Source organism: Felis catus, chromosome E3, assembly GCF_018350175.1.
Source record: "Felis catus isolate Fca126 chromosome E3, F.catus_Fca126_mat1.0, whole genome shotgun sequence".
In the NCBI taxonomy this organism is placed as follows: Eukaryota; Metazoa; Chordata; class Mammalia; order Carnivora; family Felidae; genus Felis; species Felis catus.
This window is the reverse complement of record NC_058383.1, coordinates 39,363,522-39,391,497: the sequence shown is the minus strand read 5'-3', so window position 1 is coordinate 39,391,497 and position 27,976 is coordinate 39,363,522. Positions and strand designations below refer to the sequence as shown.

Below are 27,976 nucleotides of genomic sequence, written 5' to 3'. Positions count from 1 at the left end.
GCCCTGTCCTGCTCAGTCACAGACCTGTTCATTGAGTGCTTGGTGGAGACAGGACGGGTGCCGTCCTCAGGAAGCTCAGAGGCTGGTGCGGAGGCCATGCAGCCTCCTGAGGGACCCTTGGGGAGCAAATGTGTGTCCACAGCGTGTCTGTAGAGCAAGGAGTGGGGGTGGGAGGAGCCTGGAAGGCTGCCTGCCTGGAGGAGGGGGCTCCAAGCAGTGCCTGGAAGGACGAGGAAGACTGCCTGGCTCCAGGACCATGGCCCCGTGGGTCAGCAGAATGTGTCGGTAAGGCTGGCCGGCTTGGAAAATGGGGCTCCAGAGAGGGATTGCCTCAGGCCGTAGGTCCCAGAGAGTTGTTGTGTCTGGGTACTCATGGCACACGTCACTCCATGACAGAGGGTCTGTCATGGGCAAGTCAGAGGGCAGCATGCCCGGAGCTGGAGGCCCAGGCACAAGAAGGCATCAGGAACCCAGGCCGCCACAGGGTGCTGGAGGGAGGATCCAGGAGTGAGGCGGGAACATATCTGGGATTGCTCTCTCCCTTTGCTGAGACACAGATATGTGTCCACCCTCTCTGGCCAGCAGAACCAGCCCCCTGCGAGGAGGGTTAGGCCCACAGGCACCCTTCCTTCACTCCGCACTCTAGCTCAGCCTCAGCACTCACCTCAGCGCCACACCCTGCCTCAGGGACCTGCCCTGGAGGCCCAGAGGTCTTCTTTGCAGGCCTGAAGATCCCAACAGTCTGGGCTTCCCCAAGTCCGGTCAAGGCCAGCCTGCTGACCTTTCCCACCAAACTGGCCCCCTTCCTTCCCCTGGCTGGCAGCCTGTTCTAGTTATCTATTTCTGTGGAACAAAAATCCCCCAAATGCAGTTTGGGCAGGGCTCAGTGGGGTTAGCTCATCCCTGCTCCGCATGGAACCCACCAGAACTAAGCGCCCGTTGCCAGGACAACTCCTGTCCTCCACGGGCGGCAAGTGAGTTCCTTTCCACCCGGGATTCTTCACAAGGCTGCTTGGACTTTCTCACGGTATGTCAGCTGGGGCCCAAGAATGAGTGTTTCAGGAGAAGGGATGTAGGAGCTGCTAGTCTGGAAGGTCTGGGTCCAGAAACGGACACAGGGCCACTTCAGCCATAAGTACTGGTCAGAGCAATCACAGACCCAAAGGCAGGAGACCGAGGCCTTCCCTCCTGATCGGGAGGGGTGGCAGAGAAGTCGCCCCTTAGTGTACCTCAGCGCTGTGCTGCCTCTGCCCCAGGGGCTGATTCCCCCCACCCTGGGTTCCTGCCACCCCTTTCCAACTCATCTCCCCATCTACAGGCGGCACCCTGCACCCCCTCCACTTTACCTCCTGTACCCCTGTAGCAAAGTCCTCTGTTGGCTTTGCTCAGCAACTGTGCATGGCTCCCTACTTCTCGCCGAACAATTTCCAAGCCCCTAGGCTGAACTTTCACATTCACTTGCGAATCTAGCCCCCTCCTGTGTTACCGATGAGATTTTCTCCAAGCATCAGGACACGACACTGTGGCCTCCTCTCCAAAAGCCCACCCACTGGCACTCTGAGCTTATACGTATTCACTCCTCTACCTGGCAAGTTTCTCTGTGTCCTCTCCTGCTGGACTCCCGTTCAACCTTCTGAGCCTGGAGCAAATGCCCCTCCTCCACAAGGCCCTGCTCTCACTACTCGGTAACGCTAGTCCTGCCTCACTGCACACGGACGTACCTTCTGCCTTAAATCCTTGCTGGCAATGACGTGTCCTCCTGAAGTGGGGCCCGTTTCTAACTCATATTTCTTTCACGAATTTAATAATAGTTTATTGAGGCCTGGAGCCAGCTGCCGGGAATATGGCAGTGACCAAGACAAGCTGCTTCCTGTACCCAGAGAACTTCATTCCGGGGAATGAGACAGATGGCGAACAGAGGAACCAAGGGACATAATGATCAAAGATTAGGAGGACTGCTGGAAGGCAGGAGCGGCAGGAGGGATGCTGTGGTCCAGGGACCTCGAACTCTCTCTTCAAAACAAACCGGAGACCTGGGTTTTTACATACACATACTCTGATTCTAAAGGTTACAAGGTCAAGTCTTTCCTTTCTGCTGCTTTCAGCTTCCCGCCCATCCTGGCCCCCCAGTCTCTCCGAAGTGTCTGCTACCTTCCCTCTTCCCATTACCCCATTAGCATTAGCCCCACCCTCGACTCAGGCTGCCTTACCTACAGCCCCCACCCCTCGGGCACCCCAGACTCCTTTCTGGTCGCCCTGGATCCTGGGCTTAGTGGGCACTGGCTGAGACCCTGGGGCGGCTACCCTGAAGTTGGCCTCATGGAGGGTAGGTCACCTGGAATCCCCAGGGCCCCAGCAGTGGGAGCTCCACATTCCCACCCCAAGCCCCACTGCCCACACATCTGCATTGGCCTGGAAGAAGAGGAGTGAGACAAGAGAGTAGGCCCTCAGAGGGCTTCCTCAGGCTTGTCCCCCCGGCTCTGCCAGGGCCCTGAGGGATGGGTCTCCAGAGAATCCTGGGCCAACCCTGCCAAGGGGCAGTGTATGTTCTCCGGAGCCAAGAGTTAGGTACAAACCCCGGCTCTGTCACTTTCTAGCCTGGTGATTTTGGACAGCTCCCTTTCCGTCTCTGGGCCTCAGTTTTCCCATCTGAACATTGGGGATCATAGCACTACTCGCTTCACAGGATAGGTTTGAGGATAACTTGTGCCTGGCACACAGTGACACTCGGGAAAGGGCGATTTCCACAGCCTCTCCCGTGAAGGGCCTTGCCAGCCCCTCTTGGAAAATCACTCTGTTGTGTTGTCCCCAATCTCTGAGCCCTAGAGGCATCTTCTGTCTATTATAATTATTTGGGCTTTGGCACCTGCCAGCTGAGAGGGCTCAGGCCTCTGAAGGACCTAGGGTCCATGTGTCAGCTGTCACATCTTAGGGGACAGCCAGGCCAACCCTCCAGCTCCCAGAGCGGTATGGAGCAAAGGCTGATCCCCGAAGAAATGCCTTTGTGCCTACACCCGCTGCCCCCAAGCCCTAGGTGAGGGGCATGTTGGCTCACTGCTCCTGGGATTCCATGACTGTCTCAGCCTCATTCTCAAAACCCAGAGACTCTTGGGTGGAGACAGACAGTTCAGGCGGAGAGGAGGTGTCAGGCTCTGGAGGCTGGTCTGCCAGGGCCTAGCATGGGATTTGGACAGTCAGCACTTGGCCCCCTTGGGGCCAGAACCTGGCACCAGAAGGGCAAGAGGCTAGCCACATTCTGGGGGAGGAACCTCCTAGCCCCTTCTCCTCCCAGACCCCTGAGGGCAGAGCCCCAGGGAAAAGGCCCCTCAGAGGGCTTGCTACTGCCCTAAGGTGGATTTCCCTTTACCCAAGGGTCCTGAGGCTTCAGCCCAGCGGGCAGAAGCTGCGGGGGAGGGCGCCCTGCGGCTCTCAAGTGCTAGCTGTGTCCTGCCTCTGGTAACCAGCCGTCAGATGAGCCCAGAGCACTGGGAGCCCCCCATCCCGGGTTTGTTTGCCTGCCCTAAGGGGAGAAGTGAGGGCGCAGCAGACCAGGTGGCATCTCTGGCTGAGAAGGGACAGAAACCCAGCGTGTCCACCCCATGCAGTCCCACTGCCTCAGCGCCCCCTTCTCGGGCAATCCTCTCGTCCCACGCCCAGAGGCCGTCCAGTGAGGGTCACTGGGCAAGGAGCAGGGGGGGGGGGGTACAAGCGGGAAAACGACAGGATCCCGCCTCACCCAGACCCACCGCCTCACGGAGGTGGCCACGGAGTGAGGTCGCAGGGCCTGGGGCAGGGCGGGAGCTGCACGCACCGGGCGGACGCGAGCCCACCCGGAGCACCTATAGGGCAGGGCCTGCGCCTCGTGACCCCGCCCCAGGGCGGCCGGCTCATTTGCATGCCCCCGCCCCAGCGCGGCCATTGGCGGCGGCGAGGGGAGGCCGGGCCTGAGTGGCTGCGGGCTGTGGGGCGCGGGGGCGGGGCTGCGGGGAGCCTGGCGCCCGCGATGCCGCCGCCGTCGCCGCCGCCGCCGCGGGACGGGTTCGGGTCCGTGTCGCGCTCGGCGGGCGCGGGCAGCAGAGCGGCCCGGGGCGCGGCGGCTGCAGCGGGAGCTCCCTGAGCGCCCGCCCGTCATGTCCAGGAAGAAGACCCCCAAGAGGAAGGGGGCCAGCGGGCCCGCTGCCTCCGCGCTGCCTGCGGCCGACGGGTCCCGGCCGGCGCGCCCAGGGACTGCACGCCCCGGCCCCCAGGCGCGGCCCAACGGACCCCCGCAGCCCGGCCGGCCCTCGCTTGGCGGCGGCGACTTCTACGATGTCGCCTTCAAGGTGAGCCGGCCCCCGCCCCAGGCGAGCGCAGCAGGTGGCGCTCCGCCCGAGCCGAGCCGGGAGAGGTCGGGGAGGGGATGCAGGGCCCCGCAGACCCTCGGCGGGGAGCCCGCCGGAGCGGCATCCAGCAGCTGGCACGGTGCACGGCATACACACACAGCCTTCAGACCCGGATTTCAGATACCCAACAGCTGGCAAGGTCTGCCCCCTAACGCCACAGCTGGCAGGGCTGGACAAAGGGTCCCAGACCTGGCAGGTGCTCCGTCCCGGGTCCCGAATGACACCGCCCCCGCCCCCGCCCCCGCGCGGGGCCCAGTCTCACCATTTCCCATATGCTGCCTTCCGCACCCCCAGGGTCTGTGGGTCTTCTCTTTTAGGAGGACGGGGGAGATTAAGAAGAGGTTTGCCAGTTGGGTAGGGAGCACTAGAGCCTTCTTCAGCCCTCGGCAGGAGCCTGTGAATCGTGGAGGGGTTGTCAGGACTGTCTTTGGGTTTGGAGCCTTGGGCAGCAGGCTGGGGGAGGGGAGGAGGGGGGAGGCCTGACTGCCCCTCCTGCTCCACAGACCTGACCCAGGCCCCTCATCACACCAAGATCTGACCCCCATGTGGCAAATTCCTCCAGAGTCTCACTGGGATGGGAAGAAGCCCCTGGCACAGAGACCCCTGCAGGCCTTTCAGAAGGTCTCCAGCTACCAATCCCCAGACTCGGCTCCCCACCAAGCCCCACATGCTTTCCTTCCAGATCAAGCATGATGTCCAGGGTCTGGGGGTGGGTTGGGTAGGACCCTGGATGGAGGCAGCTGCCCCCACTCCTCACTGGTTGAATTGGGCCGCTGTTCAAGAGGGGACAGAACCTTCTGGAGGTGGGAGCCTGGAGGTCTAGGTTGGCAGCCACCATAGCTGCTATGTCTCCCCCAAGTCCTGCCGAACCTGTGAGCCTGAGACCGGTTCCTCCACTCCTGGCCAGGCCAGCGCAGGGAAGGCCAGACACCCCTCTGGGTGGGCCAGCACCTTGGTCCCCTCTGTCCCTAACACCTCTGACCCTCCTGTTCGCCCCAGGTCATGCTGGTGGGGGACTCAGGCGTGGGGAAGACCTGCTTACTCGTGCGCTTCAAGGACGGGGCTTTCCTGGCAGGGACCTTCATCTCCACTGTGGGCATCGACTTCCGGGTGAGAGTGGAAGCTCACGTCCTAAGCACTGAGCCGGCCCAGCCATGCCCTGGGCCCCTGACACCAGCTCACTGGGCTCTCACAACCTCCCTGGGCAGCTGGTTTCTCCGTTACCCCAGTGACACCAACAGGCTCATAGGGTGGAGCTCGAGCTCCTGTCTGGACCACCCGGCTCTCAGGGCCCAGGTGGTTGAGGTGGGATGCCTTACCCACCAAACTACACCTCCTGACCCCCTAAGGGTCCTGAAGACAGGTGAGGGCTGCATCTGACTGAAGCAGGGAGAGCACCCCTGTGCCTGGAGCTACCTTCTGTGCCTCAGGGTAGGTGGGCCGTGGTGCCTTCCCACCCCCTGGGGGGTTGGCTGACAGAGGACACTCAAGGCCCATGTTCACTTGGAAGGCGAACATCACTGTCCTTCTGTACAGAGGTGCCAGGAAGCCTGCCAAAGGACCTAGGAAGACAGGTGGTGTGGAGCACGTACCCCCTCTGGGAGCAGGGGCGGGTCCCTGCCCTTGGGTGAGGAGGCTCACGGGAAGTGCTGCCGCCTGGCTGCTCCCCACTCTTTGAGAGCCCCCTCCCAGGTTGCCCCCAGCGGGAGGGGTGTCCTGGGGTTTTCTGGGGGGAAGGGAAGTGCCCCTGGACTTCAAATCCCTCTCATTTCCCCCCACCCGGCACCTTTAGCAGCCTGTGGAGTCAGCAGGCGACGTTGAGGGCTGCGGCCTTAGGCCTGGCGGGTGGCAGCATTCCAGCCCCCACCTCGAGTCACCAGTCTAAATTCTTGCCTTGCCAAGGTGCTGGTGTGTTCTAGACAAATCCCAAATTTGCATTTTTTCTCACCCTTTAATTAGACCCAGTTGGTGGGAGGCTGGGAGGGAGGCCCATTCTGGGAACAGGAAAGGGGGCTCCTCCCAGTCTGGGGAGCCATGGGTTACCCTGCTTGAAGGTCCAGGTCCCCTCAAGTCTTCTGAGATGAAGTAAGGGTTCAGGTGCCGAAAGGGGGCAGCTCTGACCCTGGACAGATGGTCCTTGGCCTGTTTTGGACCCATCTCCCCCCTTCTCACCTCCCTCTTGGCTCTGGGGCAGGTGGCGAGGGAGGTGAGGCTGTTTGGTTCACACCCCTGTTCAGGGTGCCAGTGAAGGCAGGGTGTCCTTCCCAGCCCCCCCCTTCCCCCCCCCCCCCCCGGCCTCAGCCCAGCAGATGGCTGTGCCATTGGTTCCTTGGAGACCCAGAAGCACCCTGACAGCAGGAGCTTGGGGAAGAGGGGGGTGGTGGTGTTCCAGCTGCCAGGGGCCCCCACCCCCACCACAGCAGATGGGAACCGTGGGGTTGGGTCTTTCCCTGCCACTAGCCCTGCACCGGGAAGGTCCGGCTAGGAACCACTACCGGCCAGCAAACATTTAATGAGCACCCACTGTGTACCAGGCAGTTTCAGGCTCTGTGGTTACTGTGCTGGGACCCGCCCTCGGGGGGCCGCTGGCTCTTAAACTAGGAAGCTGGCTATGGCTAGGCACAGGGGGAAGTGGGCAGCCAGGCTGGGCTGGAGGGGTGCTGGCAGAGGGAAGGGAGTGGGGGGAGGCGGGAGCAACAGGACTCAGTGACTGACCAGGTGGGTGGTCTGTCACCTTCAAGGGCAGGGAGCTGGTGGAGCAGGTGCTGGGCCTCCAGGGTGGGAGTGGGCTACCAAGAGAGGCTCACCAGGGGGAGGTGCAGGAGGCGCGGTGAGGGGGGAAGCTGGCAGCTCCCCACCGGAGGGCAGCAGTGTTCTAGCTGTTGGTTGCTGGACCGGGCTGGTTGTTATTTCAGAACAAAGTTCTGGATGTGGATGGCATGAAGGTGAAGCTGCAGGTGAGTGGTGTGGGGAGCAGCGGGGGGGGCAGAGGGTTGAGGGTAGTGAACACCCAGGAGGAACTGGCGGCCCTGTGCCTGTCACTCCAGATCTGGGACACAGCTGGCCAGGAGCGGTTCCGGAGCGTCACCCACGCCTACTACCGCGATGCTCATGGTGAGCTTGTGGGTGGGGGACGCCAGTCCCGGGGAGTCAGAGGCTGTGCTCTCGCGGGTGTCAGGTTTCCCTGGCTTCTGCACGGAGGAGGGTGCCCTGGGCAGGAGCATGGCAGGAAGTGTGGAGGCTGTGATGCGTGTGGGTGTGGGTGACAAGAAGCTGTGGTGGGCCCTGGAGGTGTCCTCACTCGTCCTCTGCCCCCAGCACTGCTGCTGCTCTATGATGTCACCAACAAGGCCTCCTTTGACAATATCCAGGTCAGTGGTTTCCTTCCTGGTGGTGGTGGCAGAAACAGGCCGTGATGGCATTGGGGTCCCAGGGGGCTAAGGACCCTACCGACGGCAGGGAGACGGCCCCTCTGGTGGCTCAGGTGGAGTGTGAGCTGAAGGGAGTCCGAGGACCTTCCAGCTCTGTCAGTCCAACACCTTGGGTAAGGTGCTTGTCGAGGGTGCCTCAACAGGACCCGGGGACCTCGATTTCTGGGCCTTCCTATTAGCCAGAGCCCAACGGGCACCCCAAGCCGTGAGGCCTGGAGGGGCAAGGGGCGAGCAGAGTGCCAGCCTCCAGCCTGGTCTCAGCTTTTCCCCCACAGGCCTGGCTGACGGAGATCCAGGATTACGCCCAACATGACGTGGTGCTCATGCTGCTGGGGAACAAGGTGGGCACCCCAGCCCATCCTCTCCACCGTGGCTCTGTATGGGGGCAGGGGTGGTAGGGTAAGCCCTGGGCCAGCTCTCACCAAGACCCACCCCCCCATGCCAGGTGGACTCTGCCCAGGAGCGTGTGGTGAAAAGGGAGGATGGGGAGAAATTGGCTAAGGTGAGCCGGGGTGGGGTGGGTGTCCGGGGAGCGTCCCTGGGGTTGCAGGGCCTGGGCTATCTCCACCAGGCTGCCACCTGGCTGGCAGCAGCTGTTTGCAGGAGTACGGGCTGCCCTTCATGGAGACCAGCGCCAAGACAGGCCTCAACGTAGACTTGGCCTTCACAGCCGTAGCAAAGTAAGTGCTGGTAGTCATCAGGAAGATCCTCCAGACCCAGAGTCTGAATCTGTTGGTGGGGGAAGCTGTCCCATGGTCTCCTCTGCCCCACAGGGAGTTGAAGCAGCGCTCCATGAAGGTCCCCAGTGAGCCTCGCTTCCGGCTGCACGACTACGTCAAGAGGGAGGGCCGAGGGGCCTCCTGCTGCAGACCCTGAACCTGACTGGGCACTGCCACTGCACATCCTCTGGGAGGCCCCTGCAAGGCTGGACAGAGGGTCACCTGGCAGTCAACTCGAGGGCGGCCGTTTCTGGGACTCCCAGACAGAGCCTCGTCTTTCCCTAGAGCCTCAGTTCCAACAGGCTTCATGGAGCCAGTGGGTCTGCAGCCCCTGACTCAGGGCCTTGCCCCCAAGGCCTTGATGGAGAAGCAACGGCTTCCCGTACAGGAGACACCCCACAATGTAAAGCCCATGCGGGGAGCCTGGTCTTGCTGCCACGGCACTCTGCTGCCCTCTCCTGGACGCGCCCAGCTTCAAGGCTGGACCCTGGTGCCAGCGCCACGTGTACAGTGCCTAACCCCTCAAAAGCCATGTCTTCAGCGGCACCCGCTGCCCAGGCAGGGAAAGGCCGGACTCCTGTCCGTGCCTGGGGCAGAGGGCTTCGCTGCACATCCAATCATGCATCTGTGCCCCAAGGACCAAAGCTGCCAGCCCACACACTCAGAGACTCTGGTTCAAACATCAGCAGGGTCTTCCTCTCGTGTTGCCTGGAGGACAAGTTTGCGGCTTTCTAATACACGAACGGCATGTGGGAAATCAGAAACCGTCAGGAAAACTAGAACTGCCAGCCCAGCTGAGGCCTGTGCAGAGTGAGGTCAAGCCAGGAGGCTGGCAGTGTGCTCCAGCTCATAGGTCTCTAGGTTAAGAGTCTTTGTTTTCAGTCCTGGTGAATAAAGTTGTGTTTTCTGGACTGCCGGTCTCTTCTGTTACAAGAAATCCCCTTCTTTGCGCCCTCGGCAAAGTAGGGGTTGAGGACAACGCTAAGAGCGTAGTACCCTCAACTAGGGCTGCTGTCTAGGGAGCACGGGGAACCTAGGTGGTTGGGTGGTTGATGTCCACTTCCCTCTGCAAGACCCAACGAAACAGAAAACAGTGCTCTGTGGCCGGTGAGGAGGAAGAGTTCCTCACCTGCTTAAGACAAAGACCCCGGCTCCGCCCCGGGATTTCTGCTCTTACAGGCAAAAAAACCGAGAAGGCATCCCAATAGTTGAAAGGTCACCGTGTGAACATCCATCTTTCTCTACCCTTTCCCAAGACTGCCACGGAACGAGCCAGTCCTCCCGCGGAGTCCTCTGGGGAGCAAACGCGTGTGAAAATAAAGACACTTGCGCTCCCATCAACTCACCACCTCTGCTTTATTGTTAAGCGCCGCAGATACGGACGTGGACTCCCGCCTTACCACCAGGCCCCGGGCTGACGTTCATTTACGTCCACGGTCTCCAACCACGTCACCGACCGCCCTAAAAGTCAGACACACAGAGCCGAAATGTAGACAGAAGCCCGCTACTCCGATTTTTTGGAGATGTTTTCACACCAGCCCCTCCTGTCAAGGGGGCGCACCCTGAAGCCTCAGACTTGCAAAATAATCAGACTGCACATGCAGTTTTCATACGAGGTGTCAGAAACGAAAGCAATTCATCACAGGCTCCAAACTGCATAGGGGAAACCAAGCCCGGCCCAGGCTTACCTGCGGAGAGAAGTCGGTCTGAAGTCGCACCTTCCCAACAGAACGGGACCGATGGGGGGGGGGGGGGGGGTTGAAGGCGGGCGGAGCAAGGAACGCGTACAACGCTGAAGACAGAGGCGGAGCCCCGGCGGATGATGGCCCTGGAGGACCCCTCAGCCCCATTCGGGGCCCAGATCCTCCCCTAACGTGGACTCGTAGCGACCGCACAGAAAAACGCCCACGGCCGCCACTGGCTTCCCAAAAGAAAGCACGCGCCCGAGGCTGAAGCTTTTATAGAAAGTGCCCCACCTCTGCGATTGGGCAATCATGCCGGAAGTACCCGCCCCCGGTCTCCTGAACCAGACTCGCGAAGCTTCTCCCTTTAGCAGAGGCCTTGGAACTTAACTGTGAGCGACAGATGCACAGAACCAATCAGACTCCGATCTGCAACATAGAGTGATTCTGAAGCTGCCAATCCCGCCCCGCGACGTCGGAGCCGCCGGAATTCGTAGTTTCTGGAGAGCCGCGCGTGAGGCGGGGACCCAGGCATTGAGAGACGGAGAACTACAAGTCCCGGCGGGCGTAGCGCCTCAGCGCTTCCGGCTCGCGCGTCCGGTCTGTCTCCCGGCCAGCGGCCGCGGGGGCACGATGAAGCGGGAGGGTATCGCTGCCGCTCCCGGGCGGCCGCGGGCGGGTGAGTGTCCGCGCGGCGCGCCCGGCCCGGGGCTCGCGCCTCGGGGCCGCGCGGTAGGCGCTTCGGGGTCCGCGGAGGCGTCGGGCCTGGGGGGGCGGGGCCGACACGGGCCGGGGTCTCGGCGTCTGTCCGTCGCTTGCCCCATTGCCCCATTCTCCCCTTCTTTATTCATTCCTTCTTCTTGCGTTCGTTGAGCGCCGCCGGGGTCCCAGTTCTCGTAGGCTCTTCTGCAGCTTTTCTCAGCCCGGCCGCTGTTGACACTTCTCGCCGATCCTTCTCTGCTGTGCTTTGTAGGATGTTGAGTAGCATCCCTGGTCCCCACCCATTAGATGCCAGTAACCTCTCCCACCCCCATGTCTTGACAACCCAAAATGCCTGCAGGCACCGCCAAACGTCTCCTGGGGGACAAAATCCTCCCCCAACCCCACACACCCCGGCTTGAGAACCGGCCATCTAGAGCGGGGAGGGATTGACAGTACACACAGAATCCTAAAGAGTTGTGATAGGTGCTATGAGAGAAACAGGGCGCTGAGAAAGAGTACGGGGCGCTCTGGAGTGGCTTGGGGAGGGGGGAGGTGCCTACAGCAAGCAGCTTGTCTTGGGAAGTTGCTGGAAGAGCATGCCAGGCAGAGGGAGCAAGGTGTGCAAAGGCCCAGAGCAAGAAAGGGCTTGGTGCGCCAGTGAGTGCTGGCAGAGGGGTGAGAGGCCTAGTCCACGGGGCCACACCAGAGTGCATGGTGGAGGGATTGTATTGTGCTTGCAAGGAAGGCTGTTGGAGGATTCGAGCACAGGAGAGCCAGCATCAGATCCAAGGCCGGTAAAGAGCCCCTGGTTGTGTGTAGAGGGGGTGGGAGACGAGGCTGTCTGGCTGTTCCGGCCTCGTTGCCTTGAACAAGTCCAGGGCATTCAGCTGGAGCCGAGGCTGCGATTGTGCTGGATCCCACCCTGCTTTGGCAGGACAGGGGTAGAGGGTAGGGCTGGGGATTCCACCCTGCTTTGCTGCCTCCCTTGCCTAGAGCTCCAAGCTGCCCAGACTGTTCACCCTTCTCCCCATCCCTCACACCCCTTCCTGTGCACACACAGGCCCCCTCTCCTGAGGGCTGCCCACCCCTTGGCCTTTGCCAAGCATGTGACCTCCTTCTTCCTCATTCCTTCTCTTTGGGCCTCTCCCTTCCCACACCCCTTCCCCGCAAGCCTGTGCGGCAGGCAGGCACTACCTCTCTGTCATACATCCCTACTTGCATTGCTCTGGGCATTCACGTTTCTCCGGAATCCCTGGTCTCTGTGTGTCAAGTTTCCTGCATGTTATAGCTGCACTAGCCCCAGGAAGCCAGAAGCTCCCTCTGAGGGGAAGCAGGGATCCTGGCAACCTGGCTGAGGGAGGTAACCAGCTGGGAAGGAGGGGATGTCTTCCTTCCTGAGGGGTCCCTGTGGAGCAACCCCCACTGTGGCTGTGTGTCACACACAATATTTCTGGAAATGAATGGGAAAGATCAGAGTCTGAAGCGCTGACTTTGCTGGGACAGGAACCCACAGAAAAGGGTCTTTGGCAGCTCGAATGGGGCTTACTAATACTCCCGAGCCTGTCTACCTCTCCTACCAGGCCCCCTAGCTTCTCAAGGTCAGACTCATGTTCAGCCGTCACCACGTCCCCTCTCACCGTCACAGGGACTGGCATGCAGTGGGTGTGAACCTTGGCCGGCCGGCCGGCTGCGAAATCAGAGAGTTTGGGAGACGGGAGAGATGTGGCCGAAGGGCCTGACCCGTTTGGACGGCTCCAGGCGGCCTGGGCTCCGCGGTGTGGTGCTCCTCGGCACGGCTTGGTGTGCGGCTGGCTTTGGTGCACCATGGGCTCCTCGGTTTGCTGGCACGACAGGGCTTTGGTTGGCCGCGGTGTGACCCCTCGTGGGCTCTAAGTCCTGGGGTGGCCTCCCGGCCTCTGCTCTTGACTCTCGAAGAGGGGCTGCTGTCAGTGGAGCCCTCACTGTTGCCCCGCCGCCCCAAGTCACGCAGCTGTTACGTGGCAGAGGTGGGATTTGAACCCAGGTCTGAGTCCTGCATTTGTGGCCTGACCGTCGTGCTGTCCGTAAGGAACGCTTGGAGGGGTCAGTATAAGCACATACGTGAAGTGTGCCAGCATGTGCCCAGCCTTGGGAGGGGTCAGCAGGACATAACTTGCTCCGAACCTGGGTCCCCAGCGGCCTGACCTTGCTGTTGAGTCGGCTCCTAGGACTTTACCGGGCCATCTGGCTGGCTTATGCAGGAGGTACCCTCGTAGAGGGGCCCGAACCCCTCAGCTTTCAGTAGATGCCCCAGGGCGTCCCCGGTGTGCTGGCCCTTCCACAGAAGAAATTCGGTTGCTCCTTGGATGGACATGGGGTCAGGTGGGGCAGAGGAGGGAGAAAGTGGTCCTGGAGTCCAGTGCTGAGGTCACATGAAGACCTGGTACTCGGCTATCCCCCGGGGAAGGAGCAGCCTCACGGAAACCGGGACTGAAGGAATGTGCCAGAAAGACTGTAGTACCACAGCCTGGGCTGAAAGGGCATGGAATGGACAGTGGAGCGGGCTGGTGCATGTCTGCGTGTCCAGGCGGGGCTCCAGGCTGGGACTTTGCGCACACTCCCCAAGCTTCTGTAGGGAACCAAGAAAGAGGAAGTCAGGGAGGCGGAAACAGCCAGGGCGGCCTGGAGGTGTAGCCCGGGTCCGAGGTGTCCCTGGGCTCTTGGGCAGAGGCCCAGGACCTGTCTCCACAATTTTAGACTCACTGATTTTTTTTTCTTAAGTTTGATTTATTTAAGTAATCTCTCCACCCTACGTGGGGCTCGAACTCTCGACCACAAGATCAAGAGTCGCGCGCCCTTCCAACTAAGCCAGCCGGCTGACCTTAGGCTCACTGATTTAAGACAGCCTGGGACTTGCTTCCCCCTTGTGCCTCTGCAGCCTGGGTTGGCCCAGACGCTGAGTTGGAGGAAGGGTGTGGGCAGGTAAAAGTGGCCCCTACGGCTAGGTGCTCAGAGAGGAGGCCAAACACCACCTTTTTCCAGAATACTCTCTCCCTGCTCTGGATCTGGGCAGCCCCTTCCTCTGGGAAGCTCTCCAGGAGCCCCCCAGGCTGTGTCAGATGTACACCTCCTTCCAGCAGAGGGACCCACGGGTGCTGGAGAGGCTGGGTGGGGAGTGCGAGGACACAGCCTTGGGGAGAGGAGGCCACAACGGGTGTCCAGTCTGGCAACCTTGAGGCCACCCTTTAGGAACTGTGGGCACAGAGGGAAGGATGGAAGGTGAGGGCAGAGTCCAGGGCTGGGTGCTCGGAGGGAAGGGGGGCCAGGCAGGCCTCAAACCTGGGCCTGCTGAGGTGCTTGGGGGGGCCCTGACATCACACCCTGCCTATCTGGGATGGAAAAGACGTGCTAAGGGGACATCAGGGAACTGCTGGGAGAGGTGTATATGGCTTTGCTATGGCAACCCAGCCTGTTTCTATAGGATTTGTTTCTATAGGGCTTGGGCCAGGGGGCCAGCAGGGGCCGACCCAGGGGCTGGGTGGGTCCATGGGTGATACCAGGGGCTGCATCTGGAGCCCTGGCTGCAGTCTGGTGGCCACCCACAGCTCTGTGCCAGGCAGGGCTGAGGTGTCCTGGCCACCCATGCTCACCCTGGGGCAGTCACCACTAAATGTGTGGCCTGATGGTGCTTCCAGGGCCAGCCTACCCCCATTGCTGGCTCAGCACATGCTGCTGAGGGGACCCCACCACACCCACTCCTCGAAGGACCTCCTTCTGGCCATCCCACTGTCGTCCCCCCCCCCCCCCCCCCGCCCCGTCCCAGTCCAGCATTTACAGCCTACACTACCCACTCTGCTGGCTGCCAGCCACAGGGACCACAGTGGGGGATCTTTGTCCCACATTCCCAAGGGTGAGCTTAGCAGACCCCATTGGCCTCCCTCCAGGGGGTGGGGGTGGGGAGGGGTTCCCAAGGGAGCTGGCCTGCTCTCTGGTGTAGGCTGCCCAGAGAACGGGGCTGGTGGGGGGCTTTCCTGAAGAGGGGCTGGGGCATTATAGGTGGATCTTCGTTCCCTTGTCGGGCAAGGAGTGTGCCCCTGGGGCCCTTTGGACATGGACTTGGGTGGACAGAGATCCCTGGGCCTTGACCCTAGGCTCAAGCAGGGGAGCTGGTTTTGCACTGACCCCTGGCACCTTGGGTACCACTCTCCCACCAGCCTCACCTGAGGCCCCATCTCCAGCAGGACGTGCGTCCGGTCTTTTCTCTTTAAGAGATACGGTCCTTGTGTCCCTCGCCTGGGCTCTGCGGAGGCACCTGGAGCAGGCAGGGTGGGGGGACTCGGCTGGGGAGGGAAGGGGAGCTGTGCCTGGCAGGCTCAGCCCATAGCTTTTCCCAGTATGGGAGTGTCCGGTCGTCTAGCTGACAACTCCCTGTCCGCCTGCATACAGGCCTGGTGCGGGGTGGCGAGGAGGCCTACCCCTGGGGGGCGGGGGCATACCCCACCCCGGACAGCTGGGCCCAGCGGGGTGGGGGGCGTACGCAGCTGTGCTGTTGTTTCTGGGGTTTGGGCCCACAGAGCTGGGAGACACCGGCGAAGACTTATTGCAAAATGCAGCCCCTGGGGGAGCGGGGCTGAAGGCTCAGGGCATCTTGCTCAATTCCAGGATGCTTAGTTAGGGTAGGATCTGATCGTTGTGATCTGGGGGTGCACAGCTGGGGGAGGCGGTGGCTGCAGCCCAGCAACCCCCCCCCTCCCCCCGCCTCGGGTCCCTGGCTGGGAGTGCAGGCCAAACCATGTAAATGGGGAAGCAGTTACTTCCCTCCTTCCCTGGCTCCACTCTGCTCTCTGGCCAGTCTGTACATCTCCCCCCCCCACCCCCCACCCCGCCCCCGGGTTGTGTGTCTGCCGGCCTGGCCGCTATTGGCTGTCAGGGGACTTTCCAGCCGATTTGCATGTTGCCCTGCGTGCCTTTCTGTTTACTTCACTTCAGAGTGAGGGAGAGCCAGACGCCTGCTCCCTCAGACTGAGCAGCAGGCACACAGGCCCCACGGGGGCTGGCGTGCTGGCCGCCGTCCTGGGGGGAGTCCCTGCTGGGGTCCCGGCTGCCTGGACCACGGGAGCCGCTCGCTGGAGCCAGCCGCTGGCCGCTGGGCCTCGGGAGCTTGCAGCAGAGGGAGCAGATGAATTGTAAAATCCAGGTCAGTGTGGGCCGGCCGCCTCCCCGTGACCCACCCCCAGCCTCCTCCTGGCACGCCCCATGGTGCCGAGGTGGGAGCCGACCTCGGGTTTCCCAAAAGGTGAGTCCTGGAGCTCCTATGTCGCCCCAGCCGGGGTATCCTTGCTGCAAGCAGGGTGGCCCCAGGATTTCCTGCTTAGCGTGGAGACCAGCAGCGGCACTGGAGGTGGGGCTTCCGGACCCACCACAGCCACACCTCCACCAAGGGCCTGGTACTGCCCACTCTCGGGAGTCCCTGCCTCTCCCCCATGAGGACAAGCCACCGGAGAGCCTGGTCTGGGACTTAACCGCCAAGTCTCTTGAGTCACAGCAGGGGGAGTGATGGGCAGGAGGGGGAGGCTTTGGCCAACATCTTGGGATCCCCCCATCCCCTGGTCTACCTGGACCCCCAGGGCGCCGAGAGCATCGGTGGCAGTGCCTTGTGGCAGGGCCAAGTGTGGGGACTGACAGCCACCGCATCGAGGCCCGAGTCTAGAAGACTGGGGGCGGGGGGGCGGTGGCATTGCAGGTGGTATTCAAAGGGGCAGGTGGGAGAGAAGATGGGGGAGCTGTTGGGAACACACGGCTCGGGAGCCAGCCCCTCCCCGTAGACCCCTAGGTTGGGTTGCAGGACCACCGAGTGGCTGTGGCGTGCGTGAGGCAGACACGGCCAGATGGCTCAGCAGCCCCTCCACCCGGAGCCCCCTCCTCAGTCGTGGGGGGCCTTCACAGCACAGGGTGGGCCCCAGCCTGCATGTGCCCTTGTGCCCCACGAGAGCGGGACGTGCCGGCCTCCCCGGGAGTTCCCGACACTCGTTCTGCTGGCCCGGCCTAGCGGCAGGTGATGAGCCCGCGCTGTGGCCTCCCAGGGGTCTCCTGGGGAGAGAGCTCACGTGTGCTCCTCCTCGCGGGGAGCCTGGCTTAAAGCTGGGGCCTCGAGGCTACAGCTGACTCCAGAGGGGAGATAGACGCTGCCGTGGACGCTGACCCCAGGAGGGCCCCTGCGAAGGCGGGCGTCGCCCTGGCAGTGGGGTGGCTTCCCCAGGCTATCCACGATCGTGGCTGCAGGCTGGTCCCCTTTCCTCTCTAATGGCCAGACCCCTCGTCTTGGGTGGAGTGGGGTGGGGGGAGTAATTCTTGCAGGCCCAGGATGATACCCACTGTGCCTTCTCCCCACCACCTCAGCCTGTGAGTCCTGAGTCGACAGTTGTGTGATCCCGCACAAGGTCTGGGATCAGGACTCTCATCTCCTCCCCCTGTCCCAAAGGGGCTTTATCTGTGTGATGAGCCTCTGAGAGGCTGGGCCCCAGGTACATCACCGACAGGTCGTCTGGGGTGTGGCCAGCGTCCTTCCATCCTGCAGACCGGGACTGTCCTACCTGGTAGGAAGCAGGCACACGGCTTGATCCCGCCCCGGGTGCCACACCACGGCCCAGTCTTGGCTCCAGGGACACTTGCCCTCAGACCCAGAGGTTCGGGCAGAGCACAGTGGGGGCTTCCGCCTCTGGGGCGGAGCTGGTGACGTTTCCAAAAGCCTGAGCCTTGAAGGAAGGTAAAGCTGAGTGACAGCTGCCTGCCTGCCCCCAGGGCCTCCTCCCTTCCTTGGGCCTGTGCACACCTGGGATGGGAGGAGGGAAAGAGACTTTGCCCGCATGGACCCGCCCTTGTTGGCACTGGTGGCGGAGAGGCCAAAGTGTGCCGGGAGTGGACCAGCCAGAGCAGGCCTGGCCGCATGGGTCAGCGCCGGCCAATCTGACGAGTCCGGGCCACCGTCCCCACCACCGCTGTGCTCTCCCCTCAGGAGACGCTGCCCGCGGACCCTAGATGCCTCTCTAGAGCATGAGCTCGGGCAAGAGCGCCCGCTACAACCGCTTCTCCGGGGGGCCCGCCAACCTTCCCACTGCCGACGTCACCGCCGGGGTAAGCGGGAACCTCACGGGGAAGGGTCTCCCCCTCGTGCCCACCTCGTGTGCCGGGGTCCCCGCAGAGCCTCCAGAGCAGTCCCCTCCCTACGTGGAGGGCCTGTGCCGCGTGTGTCCGCGTGAGCTCACGCGCGCACGTGACCATGGTGCTATGAAGGCGCGTCGGTGCCCGTCCACGTGTGTGTACACATCCTCGCTGGGGGTCGATGCCAAGTCTCATCTGTTCTCTGTCCAGACCAGAATGGAAACGACCTTCGGGCCTGCCTTTTCGGCCGTCACCACCATCACAAAAGGTGAGCCAGCCTGTGAGCCCAGGCCAGGGCGGGCTGGGCAGAATCTGGGCGTCCCTTACTCCCACTGGGGTCTGCGGGCACGTCCTGGTGGGGCAGGAGGGGGCATCGGTGTCGGCCCTAGGCTGCCTGCCGCCCCCCCCCCCCCCGCCTCTGCTGCCGCATCCTTCTCCTCCCCCCCCAACCCCGGGCATCCCAGCACCTCCGTCCCGGGGCCTCACCCGTTACCTCTGGGGAGGGCTGCCCCACCTTTCCTGTCCCTCGTCCTAGCGTCCTCTGGTTCATCCCCGCCCTGGGCTCCTAGCAGCCTCCGGGAGGTCGGGACTGGGGGCCACGCTGGACACGTGTGGGTGGTAAGAAGTACTCGCGGTGTCCTTTCTCCAGACCGGTTCCAGCCCGGGGCCGTGTGTTCGAGGAGGTTGTGAGGGGCTAACAGCCCGGGGCACTACCTCCTTCCCTGAGTCATGAGGGTGTGTTGCCTCTCTTGTCAGGGCTGGGGGTTCAGGGATGGACTTTGTTCCTTTGCCTTTTTGGTACTCTGCTCCTCGTAGGTGAAGCCGATTTTTAATTGCTTTTCCGGGGTTCCCTCTCGAAGCACTCAGCAGTGAGGCCACAGGACCACTGTGCGCACGTGCTCACGCTGGCCCCTCTGCCCCAGGGTGGCTCAGTCAGATGCTCCAAAAGTGCCCCTTTTCCTTCTTAGATGTTCTGTCCTGAGAATAAATAAACGTCTCCCCAATACAAGCACCCAGGTCACTGTTCCTCAACACCTCATTTGCTCTTAGAAGCTGCAGGGGCCCCCGTCACGGCAGTCCCGCGCTCCTGGAGCAGACAGTGATGGGAGTCTGTCTCCCTCTCGCCCTACCCAGCAGCCCCATCGGTGGCAGGGATGGGTCAGGACTGGGTATGAACAGTCACCTCACCTGACCCCTCTCACAGATAGGGAAACTGAGACCCAGTGACAGGGGAGCTGCTTAAAGCCCGACTCATGAAACCATGCCTTTGGGGCTGGTTGTGATGTCTGGGTTTGGGTGGGCCTGAGGCCGGTGGTGGCCACTCCAGGGTTTCCGGCTTCCCCATGGACTCCTGACCAACGCCTTCCCTGGAGTGGGCTGAGAAGGCCCGAGGGTGGTTCCAGGTTCTGGCCAGGGGAACAGCTGGGAGACAAGCAGACCCAAACAGCGGGCTGCCTGTCAGTCCCCACCACACACCGGCCCGGGGGCCTCAGGCCTCTGTCCCTGTCTCCTCCTCTGGGCACTGAGGACATCAGAGGACCCGCCCACTGGTAGGGTTACCTCGAGGGCCAAGTAAGATGACATCCCACCTCGTGCCAGGCAACCTCCAGATTAATCACTCAGATGTTGGGCTCTTGCCTCAGCTGGGCACAGGGCAGCCCCAGGGTCAGACCGCTGGCACCTTGTAGAGTCAGAGAGATGATCCCTCCACCCCACCTTCAGCCTGCCTTGGGAGTGTGACTGTCGGGGGCTCCGGAGCTCCAGGCACAGAGGATAGGCCCTGGAGACCACCTGAGCCGGGCTGGCCCCAGGCTGTGCCCGCCCTCCCCACCTGCCTGGCCCTGGAGGGGGCTGAGGATGCAGGGCCAGTGCGGGGCTTGCTGGGGGCTCAGGCCCCTGACAGGGGCAGGGTGGCTCCCAGCTGCCCACGAGCCCAGCCCCAGCCAAGTGGCCCTCAGATCAAGAAGGAGGACACGGGAGAGGGTGGGGGGCAAGGAGACTTCCCGGAGGGGATTAGCCCCCTGTCTGGCCCAGCCCCTGCCCCCACCGGGCCCGTCCCTCCAGGGAGCCCACTTCCCGCCACGGGGGGCCAGCCATGCCCCTCCGGATCACACTCGTGGCAGCCCCACCCTCTCTTCTTGGCAGCCGATGGGACCAGCACGTACAAACAGCACCGCAGGACACCGTCTTCTTCTAGCACCCTCGCCTACTCACCGCGGGACGAGGAGGATAGCATGGTAGGTCTGCGCCGTGGTCACTTCTCTCCCCACGGCCTCCGGCCATGCCGTCCTTCCCCAGGGCCAGGTCCCAGGGGTAGCTGAAGGGGAGGCTCCACCTCCAGGCACGCCCTGAGCTACGGTCTGCAGGCTACGGTGGGTTGGTGAGACAGAGGGCCGGTGTGTCTGGGCGTCGTGAGGCCTAAGCGCCCGTGGCAGGACTTCGTGGAGGAGGAAGGAGCAGCGGGGCCGGAGGGTGCAGAGCCCGTGAGCTGGGGCGAAGCGCATTCAGCTCCGTCTTGAAGGCCACGGGAGCCACAGAAGGTTCAGGCGTGTGGGTCACAGATCACGTTTCCGTTTTTAAAGTTGTCTGCTATTGAGTAGAGGATCGGAGGGTGGGCTGGTGGGTGGAGGCGGGACCCCCGAGCAGGTGGCTGGAAGGAGGACGGCCGGAGCTGGGGGATGATAACGGGCCTGCTAGGGCTGTGCTGACAGGGAGAGCCAGAGAACCTCCTGCCGCTGGCTCTGCGGAGCGAGGAAGGGGCTGGGGTGGAGTCGAGGCTGGCTGTCAGTGCCCAGGCTGTGTGGCCAGGGTCACAGTGGCTGTCCCCTGCCTGCCTGGCCACTGGACCGTGTCGCTGGGCTCTGGGCCTGTCGGAAGCGAGGAGCTGCCCTGGCCGAGGGGGTGGCTCGGGCCCTCCTGCCGCTCACCTCTGCAGAGCCTCGCTCTCTGCTTCCCCTTGTGGATTCTCGGGATTCTCGCCCGTGTGGTGGCCCCACGGACTCCAGCTGGTTCTCCTGTCCTCCCAGCCTCCAGGACCCAAGTCTTCTCATGCTGGGCTGCTAGGCCTTCGTTTCCTATTTAATACCAAGGGAAACAGTGTTTTTTTGATTACTCGAATGCGCTGTGTGCCAGGCGCTACGCTAGGCCTTCTCTAAGCACAAAGCAGGCACCTTGCGCCCCACTCCCTGGCTCCGCCTGCCTCGGCCTCCATGACCTCTGACTCACCCATGGCTGCCCGGGAGGGGATTTTCCCCAGAGTGGCCGGGACCAGGAGGAAGCCCGTGGGCTGGGTGGGGAGCAGTGGCTCTTACAGGATCTTTACTGGGGGGTTCTAGGCCAAGGCGGGGGGGAGGGGACGGTTTCCCCACCCAGGCTCCCCCAGATCCTCATCTTCCGTGACTCAGGCAGAGGCAGGCACCCATGGCTCTTCCTCCTCTGAGAATCTTGGCCAGGGTTCAGTGGGGAGGTCCCTGCCTTCCCTGGGAGCCTCAGTGGCCCGGCCCCGTGTCCCCAGCCAGGGAAGCCAGACGGGCAGCCAAACCCAAGGGGACGTGGAGCCCCCAGCCTCTGCCGGCCTTCCCTTCCTCCGGCAGTCCGGGCGTGGAGGCCGGCCCGGGACTGGCTGATGGAGGTGCCCCGTGTGCAGCCCACATTCCCTCACGGGAAGCAGGAAGCAGGCCAGGCGAGCGTGTCCTTCTGGAATTGAATAGCAGGAAGTCTCTCCATTTACACAAAGAAAGCTGGCAGACGTGAGCGGGTGGCCCAGCCACAGGGCCGGGACCGCTGGGCCGGCGGGGGGCCCGGGCGCCCCATCGGCTCCCTGGGCACAGGCGGCGGCTCTGCGGGGTGAGGGGGCCCCGGCCTCCCCACCGGCTGACGGGCCCGCCTGTCCCTGTGCGCCGCAGCCCCCCATCAGCACCCCACGCCGCTCCGACTCGGCCATCTCCGTCCGCTCCCTGCACTCAGAGTCCAGCATGTCCCTGCGCTCCACGTTCTCGCTGCCCGAGGAGGAGGAGGAGCCGGTAGGTGTGTCCGCCCAGCAGGCGGCCCCTCGAGGGGCGGGAAGGTCTGGCCTACGCCCCCCCCCCCCACCCACTCCCCGGGCACCTCTTCCTGTGGGCTACCCGGGGTCCAGCTTTGGGAAGTGAGGGCGGCGCCCGTGTGGGGTCTTCGAGTCTCCATCACCGCTAGAGAAGCAGGTGCACACGGCCAAGGGCGCGGCTGGAGGGGTCCTCCCTGCTTCGGTCCCGTCACGCTCAGGCCCGGCCCCAGGCCTCCGCGGCAGGCCCTTCTCGGCCGCCACCCGCCCCCGCCCCCCACCGCCGTCTGCGCCCCGGCCCCCCCTCACCCTGCCCTGCCCGGTTCTAGGAGCCCCTGGTGTTTGCTGAGCAGCCGTCGGTGAAGCTGTGCTGCCAGCTGTGCTGCAGCGTGTTCAAGGACCCCGTGATCACCACGTGCGGGGTGAGGCCACCCCTCCCTTCCTGACACGTGCGCCACCACGGGGCCCGGCGTGGCCGCCCAGGGGCTGCCCTCTTCGGTGGGCACGGGGTGGGGGCGACTCTGTGTCCATGCCCCAAGCCCACCCGTTGTCTCCACAGCACACTTTCTGCCGAAGATGCGCCTTGAAGTCAGGTAGGGCCCCCCCCTCCCCAGACCCTGGTCCGGCTGACCTCATTACCCCGCTTGGGAAGGGTCCCTCCGGAGAGGTCCCAGCCTAGGCCCAGCACTGATCATGCCCTTGGCACATGGTGGCTTCTCCCTAGCCCTGCCCCCAGCGTCTCTGCCACGGGGCGCTCAGGCCGGGCTCCGGACCTTGATGGGCGAAGTGGTGAGACCCACGTCTCGGGGCCTCCTGGCCTCAGCACCAGCTGTTTCCAGCAAGAGTGCCTTGGCCTCAGGGCCCCCCGCCTCACCCTCTCAGGCCTGGGCCCCTGGGCCCGGGGCTAGTTCCTCTCCAGGCTCTGCCCCAGCTCCCTCTGCCCTGTCCCAGACTCCTGAGTCAGCCCAGAGGCCTCCGGTCCCTCCTGCTCACCCAGTGGTCACCCTTGGTGGCCCAGCTGTGCCCCCATCCCGATTCAGGCATGGCAGCGGGGCAGGTAGATGGGTGCATCAGGGCCCAGAAAGAGGCTCGGTGCGGCCAGCCTGAGGAGCCCGTTCCGGGCCTGCCACACTGGGACTTACCAGGGAAGAGCCCGCCCCCAGCACAGCCTGGTCGCAGCACTCAGAGCAGAGCTGCCAGGGCAGGGACAGCCAGGTGGACGGTGAGGTCAGCACGCCCTCCCCTCCAGAGAAGTGCCCCGTGGACCACGCCAAGCTGACGGTGGTGGTGAACAACATCGCGGTGGCCGAGCAGATCGGGGAGCTGTTCATCCACTGCAGGCACGGCTGCCGGGCGGCGGGGGCCGGGAAGCCTGCCGTCTTTGAGGTGGATCCCCGAGGGTGCCCCTTCACCATCAAGCTCAGCGCTCGGAAGTAAGTGCTGTCCTCGGCCCCCGCCCCCCACCCCTCCCAGGGGTGCTGACAGCCGGTGCCTCTGGGGACTGACGCACGCCTCCCAAAGGGACCACGAGGGCAGCTGTGACTACAGGCCTGTGCGGTGCCCCAACAACCCCAGCTGCCCGCCCCTCCTCAAGATGAACCTGGAGGCCCACCTCAAGGAGTGTGAGCACATCAAGTGTCCCCACTCCAAGTACGGGTGAGTGGGCGGGGGTGGGCAGGTGGGCTGCCCCCGGCCGGTGGGCGGGCAGGGCGGGGGCGGCGGGGCCTCCGGGCTGGCATTCACAGTCCCTCCTTCAGCGAACCCTTGTTGAGATCTGCTTGTGTGCTGGGCGCTGGGGAGACAGCCAGGGTCCTGGGGAGACGGACCTTAGCGGGAGCCTCACCGTCAGCTATGTAATTACAAACTGAGGTACAGGTGCCGTGAAGGAGAGGCCTGAGCCCCACAGGAACGCAGAGGGGTCGGAGTGGTCGGCGAGCTGGGAGGTCAGGGAAGCGGGGGGGGGTCCCTGAGAACTGATGCATGTGTGGGTGTGAGCCAAAGACTAGCATGAGGGCTTCGGGCGGCTGGACCATCATGAGTGGGGTAGAGAGCAGGGGGCGGTGGGGGGGGGGAGAGGCAGGAGCCGGGAGGCTGTCGAAGGGTGCGGAAGAGCCCTTAAGGAGCTTTGGGAGCAGAAGGAGTAGATTTCCTCCCAAAGCGGCCTGATGGGTGCTGAGTGGGAGCAGGATGGACGGGTGGGCAGCAGGTGGGAGGTGTGGGGAGGCGTGGGGGGGGGCAGGGGCAGTGCCTCACTGGGCAGGCAGGTGGGCAGGGCAGCCATCCTGCGTCTCCAGGTGCACATTCATCGGGAACCAGGACACGTATGAGACACACCTGGAGACCTGCCGCTTCGAGGGCCTGAAGGAGTTCCTGCAGCAGACGGACGACCGCTTCCACGAGATGCACGTGGCGCTGGCCCAGAAGGACCAGGAGATCGCCTTCCTGCGCTCCATGCTGGGCAAGCTCTCGGAGAAGATCGACCAGCTGGAGAAGAGCCTGGAGCTCAAGTTCGGTGAGGGCGCGGCCCAGAAGGCAGGGGTGTGGCCTCTCCTCCCGGTCCCTGACACCCTCTTCCTTGCCACTCAGACGTCCTAGACGAAAACCAGAGCAAGCTCAGCGAGGACCTCATGGAGTTCCGGAGGGATGCGTCCATGTTGAACGTGAGCGGGAGGGGGCCACGTGCGGGGTGGGGGTAGGGGGGTGGGGACGCAGGACCGGCCCTCGGCCTAGGCCCCAACAGGAGGCTTGCCCCGCTCCCCGCCACCCCGCTGTCAGGGTTCAGTGTCTGTGCTGGGGGAGGCGGCTGCTGCCGCGTGGGGGCAGGGGGACCGCGGACCCACAGCCAGCATGCCCTGTACTCTTGGTCTTGGCAGGATGAGCTGTCCCACATCAACGCGCGGCTGAACACAGGCATCCTCGGATGTGAGTACGGGCCTGCCACTGCCCCCTCTGCTGCCCCTGGGCGCCCCCGGGCCCTCACCAGCTCCTCCCGTCTCCGCAGCCTATGACCCACAACAGATCTTCAAGTGCAAAGGAACCTTTGTGGGCCACCAGGGCCCCGTCTGGTGTCTGTGTGTCTACTCCATGGGGGACCTGCTCTTCAGTGGCTCCTCTGACAAGACCATCAAGGTGAGTGGGGTCTTGCCCAGGGAGGTGGTCTACAGCCTGGTGGCGGGGGGGGGGGGGGGGGGCAATGGGCACTGCCTGCCAAGCTGTGCCAGCTCTGGCCTGCCAGTGCCCGCCTTCCCTCCACATTCCCACCATGCTGCCCCCTGGCGTTGGGCTGACCCTCCTGGGACCCAGCCTGATCGTGGCCTCTGCAGGTGTGGGATACGTGTACCACCTACAAGTGCCAGAAGACGCTAGAAGGCCACGACGGCATTGTGCTGGCGCTCTGTATCCAGGGGTGAGTGCGGGCATGCATGGTACCCACGTGGAGCCGGGGACGGGAGACGCCCTGCTCCCCCCCACGGGCCACACGTGTCCTCAGCTGGCTGTGTCTACCTCTCCTGCGGGGCACCCTCATCCTTGAGCAGGGCTGGATGGCTGGGTGGTGGCACGCAGGCCCCCACGTTCACAGTGTGTGGCCCCGGAGCTGGGGCGCCTCGGGGAGGTAGGAACTCAGCCGTCGCTCGGCTGGCCTGTAGCCAGAGCCTCAGGCACAGCTTGGGGACAGGACCACAGAGTAGCCTGCCCAGCTCCCCCCTCGCCCGAGAAGGGTAGCCCCTCTCGACCTTCTCTCCTGTCTCGTGTCGTGAGACTTCACGTTGTGGGCAGGAGAGGGAGAGACGTGCGTTCCCGGAAAGCAGCAGCTTGGCCGTCGGCAGCGCTAACAGGGGTAGTTACCTCAGCTTGCTGTCGGACGCTTGCCAGGCAGGCGGCGGGGTCAGGCTTCTACCCCCAAGGTTCCCTCGCCGGAACAGGAAGACGGAGGGCTGGGGGCAGCAGGAGGAACCCGGCCGAGCTGCCGGTTCCTGGTGGCTTCCCGGTGGCTGGGGCTCCCTTGGCCTGGCAAGGCCACACCAGCGAGGACAGTGGCTTCTCCTGCCCTGACCCCTCGGCTCCGCTCCCCCAGGTGCAAGCTCTACAGCGGCTCAGCGGACTGCACCATCATCGTGAGTGGGGCCGCGGCAGGTGGGTGGGAGGGGCCTGGGCCGCTCCGGCTTCCGGGGGCCCCAGGCCCGCCGTGCCACCACGACCCGAGGCTTCCTGTCGTCCTTCCCGCCAGGTGTGGGACATCCAGAACCTGCAGAAGGTGAACACGATCCGGGCCCACGACAACCCCGTGTGCACGCTGGTCTCCTCACACAACATGCTCTTCAGCGGCTCCCTGAAGGCCATCAAGGTCAGGCCGGCCTCGCGTGTGCACATGTGGGGCGGCGGGCTACCGGACCCCTGCGCCCCAGCCTGCATTCGTGGCTGTCCCCACAGGTCTGGGATATCGTGGGCACTGAACTGAAGCTGAAGAAGGAGCTCACGGGCCTCAACCACTGGGTGCGGGCGCTGGTGGCTGCCCAGAGCTACCTGTACAGCGGCTCCTACCAGACAATCAAGGTGCGTCCGCACACGCTTCGTGTGGGAAGACCCCTCACTAGGCTGGACCCCTGGGCTGGCACCGCCCAGGCCGGCCCCGGGGGCTCCGTCTGCCCTGCCCCCATGCCGCCGGGTTGGGGAGACCCTCACACACATCCTGGGTGACGAGCGGGCTGCTTAGCGTCCAGAGGCCCTGAGGGCAAGGTGCCGGGCCTGGGACCGACGGGCTCGAGCTTGTCCGTAGATCTGGGACATCCGGACCCTCGACTGCATCCACGTCCTGCAGACATCTGGCGGCAGCGTCTACTCTATCGCTGTGACGAATCACCACATTGTCTGTGGCACCTATGAGAACCTCATCCACGTAAGGCGGGCACCTAGGGGCAGGGCCTGCCTCCGGGGCGCTGTCCTCCCCGGAGCCTGTGGCTCTGACCTGCCTGGGCCATTCCTTCAGGTGTGGGACATTGAGTCCAAGGAGCAGGTGCGGACCCTGACAGGCCACGTTGGCACTGTGTATGCCCTGGCGGTCATCTCAACGCCAGACCAGACCAAAGTCTTCAGCGCGTCCTATGACCGGTCTCTCAGGGTGCGTGCGGACCTGGTGATGGTGGGAGGTTCACGGTGGGCGGTTGGGCCCAGGTGGGCAGGCCCTCATGTCCCGTGTGCCCCCAGGTCTGGAGCATGGACAACATGATCTGCACGCAGACCCTGCTGCGTCACCAGGGCAGTGTGACCGCACTGGCCGTGTCCCGGGGCCGGCTCTTCTCGGGAGCTGTGGACAGCACTGTGAAGGTCAGTGCCTCGGCTCAGGCCTTCCAAAGGGGCTGCGTGTGTGGAGCAGGGGGCGGGGGGCGAGGAGCTAGAAGCCTTGGGTCGGTGGCACCGGAGGGCAGGTGTGGATGGCAGGTGGTGGTGGGGCGGCGTGGCCAGAGGGGCAGCTGAAACAGAGCCCTTCCTCTGCAGGTTTGGACTTGCTAACGGAATCCAGACCAGTCTTGGCTTCCTCTGGGACCTCCCCTAGGCTTGTCCCAACCAGGCTGGCCACATGAGGGGTCTCAAGGGGTGCTCACTGCCTGCCCTGCGGGGACAGACCGACAGGTTCACCTGCCCAGGCAGTGCCCTCCCCACCCTGTGCCCGGCGAGCCTCCCTCTGCTTGGTCCTGTGATCGTCGCCGCCAAGACAGTGCCCAGCCCCTCCCGCTGGGTGCCAGGTACGATGCTCGCCCGGCCCACCCTCCATCCCTGCCCCAGATGGACTGTGGGCCTTTTTACTCACCTTTTCTACTGTTTTTAGACTGTATATAGATTTGATTACTTCTTGATTGAAATAAAAGCTGCACAGACTGTG

The 27,976-nt window shown here is 63.6% G+C and overlaps 1 protein-coding gene, 2 long non-coding RNA genes and 1 other non-coding gene across 10 annotated transcripts in view; 1 reads left to right on the top strand and 3 right to left on the bottom strand.

Moving 5' to 3' along the window:
- LOC102902382 overlaps positions 1-15,744 on the bottom strand; it is a 16,770-nt gene extending 1,026 nt beyond the window's left edge. Inside the window, exons 1-4 of one of the 3 annotated variants that reach the window (XR_006590927.1) lie at positions 15,116-15,744; positions 10,221-14,147; positions 7,190-9,993; positions 25-4,776 (exon numbers count right to left, since the gene is read on the bottom strand). This is a non-coding gene — a long non-coding RNA (uncharacterized LOC102902382). Of the gene's footprint in view, positions 1-24; positions 4,777-7,189; positions 9,994-10,220; positions 14,148-15,115 lie in introns of those variants that run through there. The other 2 variants (XR_006590928.1, XR_002150778.3) reach the window with 2 other exon arrangements.
- On the bottom strand, positions 10,098-10,180 carry LOC111558318. Its single transcript, XR_002739039.1, has one exon. It is a non-coding gene; the product is annotated as a small nucleolar RNA SNORD60 (small nucleolar RNA).
- On the top strand, positions 10,764-27,976 carry TRAF7 (TNF receptor associated factor 7). Of its 3 annotated transcripts, none has more exons than XM_019821171.3 (21): positions 10,764-10,893; positions 17,911-18,029; positions 18,267-18,324; positions 20,202-20,293; positions 21,962-22,078; positions 22,425-22,517; positions 22,655-22,688; positions 23,345-23,528; positions 23,617-23,745; positions 24,390-24,607; positions 24,682-24,755; positions 24,969-25,017; positions 25,097-25,224; positions 25,419-25,501; positions 26,171-26,210; positions 26,324-26,440; positions 26,527-26,649; positions 26,873-26,992; positions 27,083-27,214; positions 27,301-27,420; positions 27,592-27,976. In XM_019821171.3, the coding sequence occupies exons 2-21, from the start codon at positions 17,949-17,951 to the stop codon at positions 27,604-27,606; spliced, it is 2,007 nt and encodes a 668-aa protein (XP_019676730.1). In that variant the 5' UTR covers positions 10,764-10,893; positions 17,911-17,948; the 3' UTR covers positions 27,607-27,976. The 3 variants fall into 3 exon arrangements, with proteins under 3 accessions (XP_019676730.1, XP_003998990.1, XP_044903333.1); XM_003998941.6 differs by having other exon boundaries at positions 23,617-23,751; XM_045047398.1 differs by lacking the exon at positions 10,764-10,893 and adding an exon at positions 15,954-16,092 and having other exon boundaries at positions 23,617-23,751.
- LOC109495351 lies at positions 16,092-21,964 on the bottom strand. Of its 3 annotated transcripts, none has more exons than XR_006590929.1 (4): positions 20,984-21,964; positions 18,571-20,727; positions 18,074-18,408; positions 16,092-17,488 (listed from the first exon to the last, which is right to left on the bottom strand). It is a non-coding gene; the product is annotated as an uncharacterized LOC109495351 (long non-coding RNA). The 3 variants fall into 3 exon arrangements; XR_006590930.1 differs by having other exon boundaries at positions 18,571-20,645; XR_002150781.3 differs by having other exon boundaries at positions 18,571-21,964.